Source organism: Loxodonta africana, chromosome 2, assembly GCF_030014295.1.
Source record: "Loxodonta africana isolate mLoxAfr1 chromosome 2, mLoxAfr1.hap2, whole genome shotgun sequence".
In the NCBI taxonomy this organism is placed as follows: domain Eukaryota; kingdom Metazoa; phylum Chordata; class Mammalia; order Proboscidea; family Elephantidae; genus Loxodonta; species Loxodonta africana.
This window is the reverse complement of record NC_087343.1, coordinates 66,841,320-66,857,079: the sequence shown is the minus strand read 5'-3', so window position 1 is coordinate 66,857,079 and position 15,760 is coordinate 66,841,320. Positions and strand designations below refer to the sequence as shown.

The 15,760-nt window shown below is 36.2% G+C and overlaps 1 protein-coding gene across 2 annotated transcripts in view; it reads right to left on the bottom strand.

Moving 5' to 3' along the window:
* Window positions 1-15,760, bottom strand: part of IPO11 (importin 11) — a 244,545-nt gene that overhangs the window by 153,686 nt on the left and 75,099 nt on the right. For both annotated transcript variants that reach the window (XM_010588166.3, XM_064272370.1), the window contains exons 8-12: window positions 10,006-10,054; window positions 8,617-8,687; window positions 6,182-6,374; window positions 5,334-5,486; window positions 4,197-4,240 (exon numbers count right to left, since the gene is read on the bottom strand). In XM_010588166.3, the coding sequence (XP_010586468.1) occupies window positions 4,197-4,240; window positions 5,334-5,486; window positions 6,182-6,374; window positions 8,617-8,687; window positions 10,006-10,054 (510 nt within the window). The remainder of the gene's footprint in view (window positions 1-4,196; window positions 4,241-5,333; window positions 5,487-6,181; window positions 6,375-8,616; window positions 8,688-10,005; window positions 10,055-15,760) is intronic.

Sequence of the window (15,760 nt, the reverse complement as noted above, 5' to 3'; positions counted from 1 at the left end):
TTCACTCAAAGGGCTTACAACAACAACAATTAATTATGTAAACATAAGTCTTAACAAACAGAATAGCTTAATACCCAATTTGATAATCTTCCTCAAAGGCAAAACACGTTCCATATCAAAAACCTTAAAAGTATCTCGTAACTACAAGTGAGGAGCCTCGGTTGCACAGTGGTTAAGTTTTTGGCTGCTAACCAAAAACTGGGAGGTTCAAACCCACCAGCTGCTCCACAAAAGAAAGATGTGTCAATCTGCTCCCATAAAGATTTACAGCCTTGGAAAGCCTATGGGGAAGTTTTATTCTGTCCTATAGGTCGTTATGAGTCGAAATCAACTCAATGGCAATAGGTTTGGTTTTTAAAACTGAAAACAATGGCCCTGGTCTCTAAGACTCACAATAGATGGTAAAAGAAATAACTATCAGTTGGTCAAAAAGTTAAACATAGATTAACCATACCCAAAAACAAAAACCAGTGCCACATGACCCTGCAATTCTACTCCTATAAATATATTCAATACTATGAAAGCAGGAACGTGAAAACATACTTACACACCAATGTTCATTACAGAATTATTCACAATAGCCAAAAGGTAAAAACAACTCAAGTGTCCACGAACAAGTGAAACAGTACACAAAATGGTATATGCATACCATGGAATATTATTCAGCCATAAAGACAAATGAAGTTCTGATACATGCATGACATGATGAACCTTGAAAATATTATGCTGAGTGAAATTTGTCAAACACAAAAGGACATATATTATATGATCCCAATTACATGAAATATCTAGAATGGGAAAATGCACAGAGACCAGAGTTGATTAGTGATTAGTGTGAAGAAGGAAGAAAGGAGGAGTTATGGCTTAAGGGGCACTGAATTTTTATTAACGGTGAATAGTAAAATCTGGAAATGGATAGTAGTAATAACTGTATAACATGGTATATGCGATTAATGACACTGAATTGTACACATAAAAACTGGTTGAAATGGCAGATGTTGAGTTATATATACATTTAACACAATTAAAAAAAGAAGAGGAGGGGCCAAGACGGTGGAGTAGTCAGATGCTTCCTACGGTCCCTCTTACAACAACAACCCAAAAAAAATAAGTGAATCGATAATATATGACAATCTAGGAACGCTGAACATGAAAGGCAAAGTTGAGGAATTGGACTGAGCGGCAGATGGAGACACAGTTCAGAAGCAGCGAGGAGTTGCCAGACTAGACCCATGGGAACCGTCACTCTGTAGGCTGGATCAGCTGGTGTATACAGTAAGACAAGCAAAGGCGCTTGGGGCACGTTTTCCACATTGGGAGGGACGGAGCAGCAGAGAGTATATTCAACTCTCCAGAACTAACAAGAAGCAGTGTTCAACTGGCCAAAGATAAGTACATGCATCTAACCTACCACGTGGATCAAAAATCACCCCATTTGGGAAGAACCTCTCTCTCATTTACCTGTTCCCTCCCAGTTCTTCACTTGGTCTGGGCAGGAAGTAGGACCCATCACAAGCCCTGAGCCATTCTCCCAGCTTTGGAGAGGGAACAAGTTAACAAACAGGGAAAAAATAATCTGCCAGCTCCCCTAAGCTGGGAACTCAAGGCAGGCACAGCTCCTTTGCCTAGTCACAAGCATAACAGATCCACAGACTTTGAAAACCTTTCACCTCTGCACAGACCTGTGTGGGCCCATTTTTAAAGCACAGGCCCTCATTAGCATAGTGCAACACGGTATATACCTAAAGCCCAACTTCAACTCTTATCAGTTATAAGGTGGAGTGGCAATTAGAGACACTAGACACCCTTCTGCCCATTACGCAGGGTACTCACCAACCCACAGAAGGGGCCTGAGGACTGGTGCCTCCACCCACGCCACCTACGACACAGGTCCAAGAAGTGATGCCTCCCAGACCTTACAGCCAACAGCACTGTGTGCCCACAGTCCAGATGCAAAACCCATTCACCTACGCACTCTAGGGAACACGGGCACAGTTTCCTCCCAGACGCTCAACGGCAGCCGTCAGCCCCTTGCCTTGCTCAGCGCATAACCCCCTACTGCAGCAAGATACCTGTGCCTACTTCAATCAACCCTGCCCATCTAAGACTGTAGCTGAGAGCCTGCACCACACACTTGGTGACCAACTACCTGGACACCTGACCTGAATGTATACAAGAAAAGTAAATGGACTCCTAGGCTCACATACCTAGTAACAGCACTAACCACCTGGTGAAAGGACATGAGAGCTTCAAAGGCGCCAATAATCAAACCAGCTCACATGGCCTGACTATTTGAGCATATCAAAACAAAATAAGAAGCTAGGACACAGTAAGCAAACATACAATAAATAAATGTAATAACTTATTGATGGCTAGAAGACAACAGTCAATATCAAGGCACATAAAGAGGGAGACCATGATGGCTTCAGCAAGCACCCAAAACAAATAATCCAGAACATTTTGGAGGAAGAGAACTTCTTGGAATTACCAGAGGTAGAATCCAAAAGATCAACAGACACAGCTCTTCAAGAGAACAGAGAGGAGATCAGGTAAAAAGCAGACTAAGCCAAGGAACACATAGACAAAGCAACAGAGGAACTTAAGAAGGTTATAGAAGAGCACAATGACAAATTTAACAGGCTGCAAGAACCCACAGAGAGACAGCAAACTGAAATCCAAAAGATTAACAATAAAATTTCAGAATTAGACAACTCAAAAGAAAGTCACAGGAACAGAATTGAGGCAACAGAATTCAGAATTAGTGAGACTGAAGATAAAGCACTTGACACCAACTTCTCTGAGGAAAAATCAGATAAAAGAATTTAAAAAAATGAAGAAACCCTAAGAATTATGTGGGACTCTTTCAAGAGGAATAAACTACAAGCAACTGGAGTACCAGAACAAGGGGGAGATAACAGAAAATACAGAGAGAATTGTTGAAAATTTGTTGGCAGAAAACTTCCCCAATATTGTGAAAGACGAGAAGATATCTATTCAAGAACCTCACTGAATTCCACAAAAGGTAGATCCCAAAAGGAAGTCACCAAAACATATTATAATCAAACTTGGCAAAACCAAAGATAAAGAAAGAATTTTAACAGTGGCTAGGGATAACCAACACTCCACCAGCCTGCAACCAGAATAACTAGATGGTGCTCGAGTACCACCAACAACCATCCTGACAGGGAACACAACAGAGAATCCCTGATGGAGCAGGAGCAAAGTAGGGTACAAAACCCAAATTCTGGTAAAAAGACCAGACTTAATAGTCTGACTGAGACTGGAGGGACCCGAGAAGACATGGCCCCCTAACTCTCTGTGGGCACAAAACTAAAACCATTTCCAAAGCCAACTCTTCAGACAAAGATTAGACTGGACTATAAGACATAAAATGATACTCATGAAGAGTGTGCTTCTTAGCTCAAGTAGATAACCAAAACCAAACCAAACCCATTGCCATTGAGTTGATTCTGACTCATAGCAACCCTAGAGGACAGAGTAGAACTGTCCCACAGAGTTTCCAAGGAGCGCCTGGTAGATTCGAACTGCTGACCTTTTGGTTAGCAGGCATAGCACTTAGCCACTACGCCACCAGGGTTTCCGCTCAAGTAGACACATGAGACTAAATGGGCAGCTTCTGTCCGGAGGCGAGATGAGAAGGCGGACAGGGACAGGAGCTGGTTGAACGGACACAGGAAATCCAGGGTGGAAAGGAGGAATGTACTGTCACATTACAGGGAGTTCAACTAGCGTCACATGATAATGTGTGTGCAAAATTTTGTATGAGAAACTAACTTGAGCTGTAAACTTTCACTGAAAACATACTCAAAAAAAAAAAAAAAAAACAGAAAAGCCTCATAATTACTTTAGGGGGGGAGCATCATTCTAGTCAAAAAGCAGCAACTTTCACTTTCATAAACATTATTTATGCATTGACAATTACTTTCCAATGAATTTGACTGCAAAATGTAGAAAAATTCACTTTGCAAACCTGAAGTTAACAATAAGAAAAATTTGGAGTGAAATTCATAATTAAGTGCTTTCCTCTCAAATATAGTTTCTTGCAATTATAAATAAATTGTTTCCTGTCTGTCTAACATAATGCCTAGAATCTTGAATGCAATGTCATTCTTTATCAAGAGCTATGGAAACATAAAGCTTTCCCCTATCAATTTTTCATTCAATTTAATACTTACCCTTAAACTATATTTCCAAGAATCTCCTCCTGTTTCTTCCACTGCTGCAATTAAAAATATGACAAATGATGCTCTCCAAAAGTGCAACAATCGTGCTTCCAAAATCTCAGTTTGCAAAGCAAAGATCTGAATTACATCAGAATAATATTTGTGTGAACTGTTTTAAACACTAAAAGCAAATCCTGGAAACAAAGGTCTTAAACATACGTCATTAAGATGTACTATATAAACCACTGTGTATCTCACAGTAACCTATCAAGGGCTTACATCCATAAGCATTCTCATTTTCATTAAAAATTCTTTATGGAGGAAAGTTCAAAGTACTTCAACATTTCCAAAATATCTGATATTACCTGGTATACTGTATCACTAAAATCCTGAGAATCACTGCATTTTCAATAATCATATTTTTGAAGTTAAAATGATTATAGTCACATTCCCCATAAATTACCTAAGCTTATATTTAAAATGCAATACTTCCAGACTTTTAAAAATTGAGGGACTCAGTGCTTCATGCTACAATATTACATATATTACATAAAGAAAGCAATAACACATAAGATTTTAACTAATAGAAAAAAGCTAACCAAAAAAAGATCCATTGTGGAGTGGAATGATTTATCTTTTAAATAAATTAAAATTATTTCTAAGTAACAAAGAGAGGAAGATAAGCCTTTCAAAAGTTTAAGGCTTTCTTAAAATAAGACGAGACATGCATGTATACCTACACAAGGTCACTCAGCCAAAGGGATGAATAAAGGCTAAAATCTAGCCTATGTCCTACCATAGCCAAAGCAATTCACACAGGCACTTTATTTGACAAATAATTCTCTGATTTTCTTTCATTCTACCTATATTTTTGTTTTGAAATACATGATATGGTTGTTAAAGTCTGTAAAAATTAAAAAGGTCTCTTTTTGGACAACATTCTGTATCATATTTGAACAAGCCATTCATTTTCTATTTTTCAACAGGTAACAAAAGAGAGGATGACAAATTAGTTTTAAAAAGCCAAGACCCTAGGATCAAATGTACTATATTAAGATAAAATGTAATCATACTTATCAGTCAAATAGATGATATCTATTTATGGTGGAGGGAGAAAAGCAATACTAGAACTGAAAAACTAATTCTTACTAAAGCCTTCTGGGTCTTCTTCCCACATTGTCAGCTCTTCTTCAGTTAGCAGAAAATAATGAGAGACTAATCGCCTACAAATCTCTGTCAAAGTGGGATATGTGAAAAATGCCATCTTAATCTTATGAGCTTCAAGAGTTTCAGGGCTACTATCTAGAAAAATAAAATTTCCAAGTTAATGGTACAGCCAAACAAACATTCTATTCAAGTATAATTACATAACTTAAATAAAAAATACATTCTGGGGAAAACATACGCTTATGTATAAATTTTCATTAAAAACAAATCTCAAAGACACCCTCTCCTTTATTCATATTACACCCATATCAGTCCTGTCTCTATCTTACCACTACAGTTTGTATATTACCATGCTGTGTCATCACACCACATTGAAGTGACTTACTCATGTCTCTCTCTTTCAAGACTGCCTCATTCATCTTTGTGCATATACACATGAAAGAACTCCAAGTAATTTAACAAACAACTTAACCTTTATATAAACTCAGAGAAAGCTTTTAACTGTTCAAATGAATACAGCATATAACATGAGCTGCAGTAGTTACTGTAGTACTTAATTTGTAAAGTTCCTAAACTTTAATTGATCTTTTCTTGTGCCCCCAAACAGACAACTGACTAAATAGACTGTATGGTTTTTAAAAGCTACCGTTCACATAATAAAGACTCTAATCGTTACCTCTATTTCATGTCCCAGAGACATTTTATTTTTTCAACTTAAATGACTAAATTTCAAAAAAAAAAAAAAGAAACAACTGTATAGAAACAGCAACTACTTCACACTTAGATTAAAATAATAAAGTGAAAAAACAATATTACCAGTAAAGCATTACCTTCAAAATTTTTCGATGGCTTATAAGCGTAATTTTTGACAATCATCTTAATAAGATTCATGCACTGGACAATGAATCGTTCAAATGTAACCCCATCACCAACTTCTGTAAAAACATAGCTTACAGAAAACTCCAGTGATCTTTGAATTAAAGGAGTAAATGAAAAGGGATGCTGGTCAAGGAAATCCAAAAGCTAGGAAGAAAAGAAAAAAAATGTTTTTTTCCCAATTTCATATTCGAATATAATCATTCCATAAGTACACCTTATGTTATAATGTTGCTTATAAACATTTAACAAGTGTCGAACCTTAGTGGGGAATGTATGTAGTTTTATATGTAACACAGCATTGCTTAGGCTACATCATATAACATGTATTAATTATCAAAATATATCTCATAACAAGAACTTTCTATTACTTCAGGAACAGGGTCCAATACAGACTCACTTCGTATTTTAATTTGATAAAAAAAAAAAAAATTTGATAGCCGTGGGTAAATATGATACAAAAAGTACAGGTATATAAAAGACAGGCTTTTAAAAATAGGTACAGGGAAAGAATTAAAAAAGTATCCTGCCTTTACTGCATGAACTCTATTTTGGTGTATCAAATAGCTGATGAGGGAGATTTCTTCTTTAGTCAACTCAGCTAATAAATAAAAAAGGAATAATAGAATTAGAATGCCATCATCTTATACTCCCTAATCAAACAATGGATTTAAGCAATAATCATCAACGGCAGCTAAAATCAATGGGGGAAGAACTGTTGGACAACTTTATAATGGATAGGTCACTCATCAATCTTAGCCACACAATGCAAGGGAAAACCAGACACTGGGTGCCTCCTGATGTGAAGCAACAGGAAATACACAGCACCACCTAAAATTATTCTTACCATTTCCACCCCTCCCTCAGTAGGTGGAAAAAAAAAAAAAAATCCCAAATGTGATCCAGTCTCTAGATCTAGTCATAAATTTATAAGAAATATACGGGCGTTAGGAGCAAAGGCACACGTTTACATGTGAAACAACAGAGGTGTAAGCGGTCAAACTGAGGACACGGAAGTGACCCACTTCGTCAGTGAGGGAACATTACCCTTCCTTATCAAGGAAAAGAATAAGACATTAAGGGAGCTGACACTATTTGGGTCTTAAGTCAAACAAACCAACTATAAAAAACCTACGAGACAATCAGAGAAATCTGAAAACTGACTACATATTTAGATTATATTAAAAAGTCATTAAAAACCAGTTGCCATAGAGTCAATGCATGGTTCAGAGTAGAACTGTGATCATAGGGGTTTTCTTTTCTTTGCCAACACAACTTTTTACAGGTATACAACTTACAGGCAGCAATAACAATAATCGGCCGCTCATAAAATTATCGGTGGCTATCAGGCCTTCCTTCCTAAAGCCTTTGGGTAGACTGGAACTTCCAACCTTTTGGTTAGCAGCCTACCACATTAAACCATTTGCACCACCCAGGGACTCCAAGAAATCATTACCAATGCTTAAATGTATAATGGTGTTTAAGTTTTTTGTTTTGTTTTAAATCCCATTGCTTAATTCACTATTTTAATTAATATTTGCAGAGAATACTATATATGCTGTACACACACACACACACACACACACACACACACACACGCTACCTGAGATTTGCTTTAAAATAACCAGCGAAGGGGGCACAGGGATACACACATATAAAAAAGGACTGACCATGACCCTGTGCTGCTAAGTGTTGAAGCTGAGTGATGACTTCATGGGGCTCAGATATTCGGTTCCCTGAATTTGAGGGTATATTTGAAATTTTCCATTTTACAAAGCTTTACTAAAGCTCCAGAGAACATAAATATGAATTTTTACCTTACATTATTACCTTAAGAACTAAAAGAAAGAACTGAAAAATACGGCAGCTCAACAATTAATGTTTTTCAAACAAACTATCTAAAAGGTAGTTTTTCAATTTTACTTATGTAACTGACATACTGAGCAGGAACTGACAGTAACAGAGATGTAGGCTGGCGTCAGTGATGTATCCTAACATAGCCCCATTGACTAGCCACACCATCCTGTTTATTTGGCTTTGTATTTCTGGTTTTTAATTTAAAGGATCTGTGTCAGTTTTATGCTGGATCTTGTGTTAGTTGGGCTTGTGCTGTTGGGGCTATTTTGGATATAAGAGTTGAAGAAATCAAGACAACTGAAACTGAGGGTAACTGCTACCTAACCATAAAAATAAGAACAGCACATTAAAACCCTATTACTGAATCTTCAGTAAGAAGGGAAAATAGGCTAAAGATTTCTATTTTAAAGCAATGCAGTCCCCAGAACAGGTATGGTTATAAAAATGTCATTTTCCTTACTCAAATAAAAACACCTAGACATGAATAAACATACCATATTTGAGAAAAATTTATAGTCAAAAGAGAACTCACCACTTTAGTAAAAAGAATGATGGTCTTTTCCAATCTATCTCTACATAAATTATCTGTACCTATACTTCTACCTGTAAAAAATACATTTCAAATATTAGTACAAGTGTGTAAGTTTACAATGAAGACAATGCGAAAACATTTTTCAAAACTAATACTGTATTATTTATGCATGTATTGTAATAATGATGAATATTTTGCATCATGAATTCACTACTGTACATTCTCAGCTCTAAACAAACTATTAAAAATAAACTTTAAAAAAGAATATCAAGATTTGTACTTTACAATAGTCCTCAGTACCATAATTCACAAAATTAAGCCTAAACTATGAACTGAGCCCATTTTAAAATAATACATACAAGATGTGTGTATATTTTGTATATACACACATTCGTGTGAACAAAGACCTAGAAGTAGAAGATGTATAAAACAAGATTCTTATCACAAAGGTGCTTACCATTTACGAAAGAGAGGAACATAAACAGACTACCAGTAATATCAAAATCAAGTATAAATGCTAACCTTTCTTACACATATATTAAGACAGCTCTAGAAGTTCAGAGAAGTGGAAAATTACTGAGGGCTAATGCACTTTTTTTAATGCACACAACAGAAGTTAATTTCACTTGGCCTTGACACACGGAGGCATTTGAGAAAAGGCAAACCCTATGGCTGAGGCATAGACGCAAAAGTTCGCATAGAGAATAGGTGTGTGTCTGCAAGAAGGCTGATTTGACCCTAACAGAGTACAATGTTGGCGTAGGGTTGTGAAGGGATAGTAAGGAGTAGTGTATTACAAAGGGTCCTAAAAGTAAGCCAGTGAAGGTTAATGAGAAAGGAATTTACAAAATGAAAGTATCGTTAAAGGTGACTTAAAGTAATGCATAAAATGTACTAAAAGAGGGTCTATAAATCTAAACAGCATTTGGCACATAGTTTGCACTTAATGAGTATTTGTTAAACAAATGATTGTCATGCATAACTGCCTGAAACAGGGTGGTAACAGTGTAAGTATAGAGAAAGGAATGGACACAAAATAAATAAAAAATAAAAAAGTTTCCTCAGTACTCAAGACAAAATAGGTTTATGAAGATATAGCTAAGGGTCTAATTTAACTCCAGAGAATTATGAAGATAAAAGGTAACTAATTTTAACCATATCCATCTAATTAAGAAATACATTTCTTTAATTAAATAATTTTACTTTAATTTAAAAATTTACTTTAATAATTATATATCTAGTATCTTCCCAGCTACCAAGAGCCCACCCAGATTGACCAACAAATGGGGCGCTTGGTCATAACACTGTCTCCAGACGTGCAAGTGCAGGGCAGGAGCTGTCCATGAATAAGCCCTCTGCCATCAACAGTGCTGTCAAGGGAGTACTTACTGCAATCCAGAAACTGTTTCAGACGTTCAAATAGGCCATGTAAAAAACCCTAGAAAATAGTATTTTTAAAGTGTCTCAATTTATTTTGTTATTAATATTTGCCTTATACCTTTTCAAGGATATTAAAACATAACACCCCTGAAAAAAATTAGAAAAAGTAAGTTAAAATTAGAGAAAGTAAAATATATTTCACTATTATAAACAAGTCTGCCACAAGAAAAGAACTGTAATATTTCACCTCTTTACTCAGTTACCTAAATCACTTTGCAATAAATAAAAAATTTTTAAGCATTCTGTTTAAGTATTCTCTATTCTCCGTACTCTGCTTTATTTTTCTTTATAGTGCTTATAACCCTGACTTATTATTTGTCTTTATTATCTGTCTCTTCCCACTAGAATGTAAGCTCATTGAGATGCAGAACTTTACTTTGTTCACTGTAATGTCCCAGAATCCAGGAACAGTGTTTGGCAATAATAAATGCTCAAAAATTAAATAATATGTGGTACCAACTACTTAAACCAGAAGTTCTTAACCTCAAGTAACAGACACACTACCCCTCAGATAACAGAACATGCAATCATTGCCATTTACCACCTGGGTCCAATGAGCCTTTTTACATTATTTGTTGTTAGGTACTGTCGAGTTGGTTCAGACTCATAGCGATCCTATGTACAACAGAATGAAATACTGCCTAGTCCTGCACCATCCTCAGAATCATTGTTATGTTTGAGCCCATCGTTGCAGCCACTGTGTCAATCCATTTCATTGAGGGTCTTCCTCTTTTCTGCTCACCCTCCACTTTACCAAGCATGATGTCCTTCTCCAGGGACTGGTCCCTCCCAATGACACATTCAAACTATGTGAGACAATGTCTCACCATCATTGCTTCTAAGGCACCTTCTGGTTGTACTTCTTCCAAGACAGATTTGTTTGTTCTTCTGGCTGTCCACAGTATATTAAATATTTTTCTCTAACACCACAATTCAAAGGTGTCAACTCTTCTCCAGTCTTCCTTATTCATTGTCCAGCTTTCCCATGCATATGAGGCAACTTGAAAATACCACAGCTTGGATTAGGCACACCTTAGTCCTCAGGGTGAAATCTTTGATTTTTAATACTTTAAAGAGGTCTTTTGCAGATTTGCCCAATGCAATGCATACTTTGATTTCCTGACTGGTGCTTCCATGGGCACTGATTGTAAACCAAAGTAAAATGAAATCTTTGACAACTTCAATATTTTCTCCATTTATCATGATGTTGCTTATTGGTCCAGTTATGGGGATTTTTGTTTTCTTTATGTTGATGTGTAATCTATACTGAAGGCTGTGGTCTTTGACCTTCATCAGTAAGTACTTCAAGCCCTCTTTACTTTCAGCAGGCAAGGTTGTGTCATCTGCATATCGCAGGTTGTTATTGAGTCTTCCCCCAATTCTGATGCCTCATTCGTCATCATATAGTCCAGCTTCTCAGATTATTTACTCAGCATACAGATTGAATAAGTATGACAAAAGGATACAACCTTGATACACGCTATATGTATTTTTACATATATGTGCACATGTGTATATGAATAATTTACTATAATAAAAATAAAGGGATCGTGAAAAACAACTTTATTAAAAATTTTAGTAAGAATTTAAACATAAACTTCTTTGTATCAATAAATTTTGGTACTTAAAAAACAAAAGATAACAAGAACATTGTCAGGTGTCTTTTTAGCAAAATGCATTCCATTATTTCACAAAATACTGCATGATAAAGTACTTCCTGAAGAATGGCTAACTGGAATAAAATACATTTCCTCTTTGCCCTCAGAAATAAACGTTCATTCACCAATTCTTGAGTTTGAGGAAAAATCAACCCTGGTGGCACAGTGGTCAAGTACTTGGCTCTGCTAATCAAGAGTAAGCGGTTCAAATCCACCAGAGAGTCCACAAGAAAAGGATGTAACGGTGTGCTTCCAGAAAGATTACAACCTTGGAAAAACACCTGGGGCAGTTTTATTCTGTGCTAGAGGGTCACTGTGAGTTGGAATAGACCTGACGGCAAAGGGTTTGGTTTTTTTTTAATTACCATCTAAGGACTTAGAGTCTGCGATTTTACTTGGAAAATTAATTTTGCCATCACTAAGGTCTAGAACGCTGCTATTAGTCTCTTTAAGAAATCCCACCTTGAGAGGCGGGGCCAAGATGGCGGACTAGGTGGACGCTACCTCGGATCCCTCTTGCTTTAAAGACACGGAAAAACAAGTGAATCGATCACATACATAACAATCTACGAACCCTGAACAACAAACACAGATTTAGAGACGGAAAACGAACAAATACGGGGGACGCAGCGATTGTTTTCGGAGCCTGGAGCCAGCATCCCAGTCAGCGGATTTTCTGGAAAAACTAGTTTTCCAGTGATGGCTCGCAGACAGCAGTCCATATCAAACGACATAAAAAATCAGACCATGACAGCTTCTACAACCCCCCAAACAAAAGAATCAAAATCTTTCCCAAATGAAGATACAATTCTGGAATTATCAGATACAGAATATAAAAAACTAATTTATAGAATGCTTCAAGACATCACAAATGAAATAAGGCAAACTGCAGAAAAAGCCAAGGAACACACTGATAACACAGTAGAAGAACTCAAAAAGATTATTCAAGAACATAGTGGAAAAATTAATAAGTTGCAAGAATCCATAGAGAGACAGCATGTAGAAATCCAAAAGATTAACAATAAAATTACAGAATTAGACAACGCAATAGGAAGTCAGAGGAGCAGACTCGAGCAATTAGAATGCAGACTGGGACATCTGGAGGACCAGGGAATCAACACCAACACAGCTGAAAAAAAAATCAGATAAAAGAATTAAAAAAAATGAAGAAACCCTAAGAATCATGTGGGACTCTATCAAGAAGGATAACTTGCGGGTGATTGGAGTCCCAGAACAGGGAGGGAGGACAGAAAACTTCCCTGACATCATGAAAGACGAAAGGATATCTATACAAGATGCTCATCAAACCCCATTTAAGATTGATCCAAAAAGAAAAACACCAAGACATATTATCATCAAACTCGCCAAAACCAAAGATAAACAGAAAATTTTAAAAGCAGCCAGGGAGAAAAGAAAGGTTTCCTTCAAGGGAGAATCAATAAGAATAAGTTCAGACAACTCAGCAGAAACCATGCAGGAAAGAAGGGAATGGGACGACATATACAGAGCACTGAAGGAGAAAAACTGCCAGCCAAGGATCATATATCCAGCAACACTCTCTCTGAAATATGAAGGCGAAATTAAGATATTTACAGATAAACACAAGTTTAGAGAATTTGCAAAAACCAAACCAAAGCTACAAGAAATACTAAAGGATATTGTTTGGTCAGAAAACCAATAATATCAGATACCAGCAAAACACAAGGTCACAAAACAGAACATTCTGGTATCAACTCAAATAGGGAAATCACAAAAACAAATTAAGATTAATTAAAAAAAAAAAAAAAAGGCTCATAAAAGGGAATCACTGAAGTCAATATGTAAAAGATCACAATAATCAAAAAGAGGGACTAAATACAGGAGGCATAGAACTGCCATATGGAGAGTGATACAAGGCGACATAGAACAATACAAGTTAGGTTTTTACTTAGAAAATAGGGGTAAGTAATAAGGTAACCACAAAGAGGTATAACAACTCCATAACTCAAGATAAAAGCCAAGAAAAGCGTTAACGACTCAACAAACATAAAGTCAAACACTACGAAAATGAGGATCTCACAATTTACTAAGAAAAATGTCTCAGCACAAAAAAGTATGTGGAAAAATGAAATTGTCAATAACACACATAAAAAGGCATCAAAATGACAACACTAAACACTTATTTATCTATAATTACGCTCAATGTAAATGGACTAAATGCACCAATAAAGAGACAGAGAGTCTCGGACTGGATAAAGAAAAACGATCCGTCTATATGCTGCCTACAAGAGACACACCTTAGAGACACAAACAAAAACTCAAAGGATGGAAAAAAATACATCAAGCAAACAATAAGCAAAAAAGAAGAGGAGTAGCAATATTAATTTCTGACAAAATAGACTTTAGACTTAAATCCACCACAAAGGATAAAGAAGGACACAACATAATGATAAAAGGGACAATTGATCAGGAAGACATAACCATATTAAATATTTATGCACCCAATGACAGGGCTGCAAGATACATAAATCAAATTTTAACAGAACTGAAAAATGATATAGACACCTCCACAATTATAGTAGGAGACTTCAACACACCACTTTCGGAGAAGGACAGGACATCCAGTAAGAAGCTCAATAGAGACACGGAAGACCTACTTACAACAATCAACCAACTTGACCTCATTGACTTATACAGAACTCTCCACCCAACTGCTGCAAAGTATACTTTTTTTTCTAGTGCACATGGAACATTCTCTAGAATAGACCACATATTAGGTCATAAAACAAACCTTTGCAGAGTCCAAAACATCGAAATATTACAAAGCATCTTCTCAGACCACAAGGCAATAAAACTAGAAATCAATAACAGAAAAACTAGGGAAAAGAAATCAAATACTTGGAAAATGAACAATACCCTCCTGAAAAAAGACTGGGTTATAGAAGACATCAAGGAGGGAATAAGGAAATTCATAGAATGCAACGAGAATGAAAATACTTCCTATCAAAACCTCTGGGACACAGCAAAAGCAGTGCTCAGAGGCCAATTTATATCGATAAATGCACACATACAAAAAGAAGAAAGAGCCAAAAGCAGAGAACTGTCCCTACAACTTGAACAAATAGAAACTGAGCAACAAAAGAATCCATCAGGCACCAGAAGAAAACAAATAATAAAAATTAGAGCTGAACTAAATGAATTAGAGAACAGAAAAACAATTGAAAGAATTAACAAAGCCAAAAGCTGGTTCTTTGAAAAAATTAACAAAATTGATAAACCATTGGCTAGACTGACTAAAGAAATACAGGAAAGGAAACAAATAACCCGAATAAGAAACGAGAAGGACCACATCACAACAGAACCAAATGAAATTAAAAGAATCATATCAGATTATTACGAAAAATTGTACTCTAACAAATTTGCAAACCTAGAAGAAATGGATGAATTCCTGGAAAAACACTACCTACCTAAACTAACACATTCAGAAGTAGAACTAAATACACCCACAACGAAAAAAGAGATTGAAACGGTAATCAAAAAACTCCCAACAAAAAAAAGCCCCGGCCTGGACAGCTTCACTGCAGAGTTCTACCAAACTTTCAGAGAAGAGTTAACACCACTACTACTAAAGGTATTTCAAAGTATAGAAAATGACAGAATACTACCCAACTCATTCTATGAAGCCACCATCTCCCTGATACCAAAACCAGGTAAAGACATCACAAAAAAAGAAAATTACAGACTTATATCCCTCATGAACATAGATGCAAAAATCCTCAACAAAATTCTAGCCAACAGAATTCAACAACATATCAAAAAAATAATTCACCACGATCAAGTGGGATTTATACCAGGTATGCAAGGCTGGTTTAATACCAGAAAAACCATTAATGTAATCCACCACATAAATAAAACAAAAGACAAAAACCACATGATCTTATCAATTGATGCAGAAAAGGCATTTGACAAAGTCCAACACCCATTTATGATAAAAACTCTCACCAAAATAGGAATTGAAGGAAAATTCCTCAACATAATAAAGGGTATCTATGCAAAGCCAACAGCCA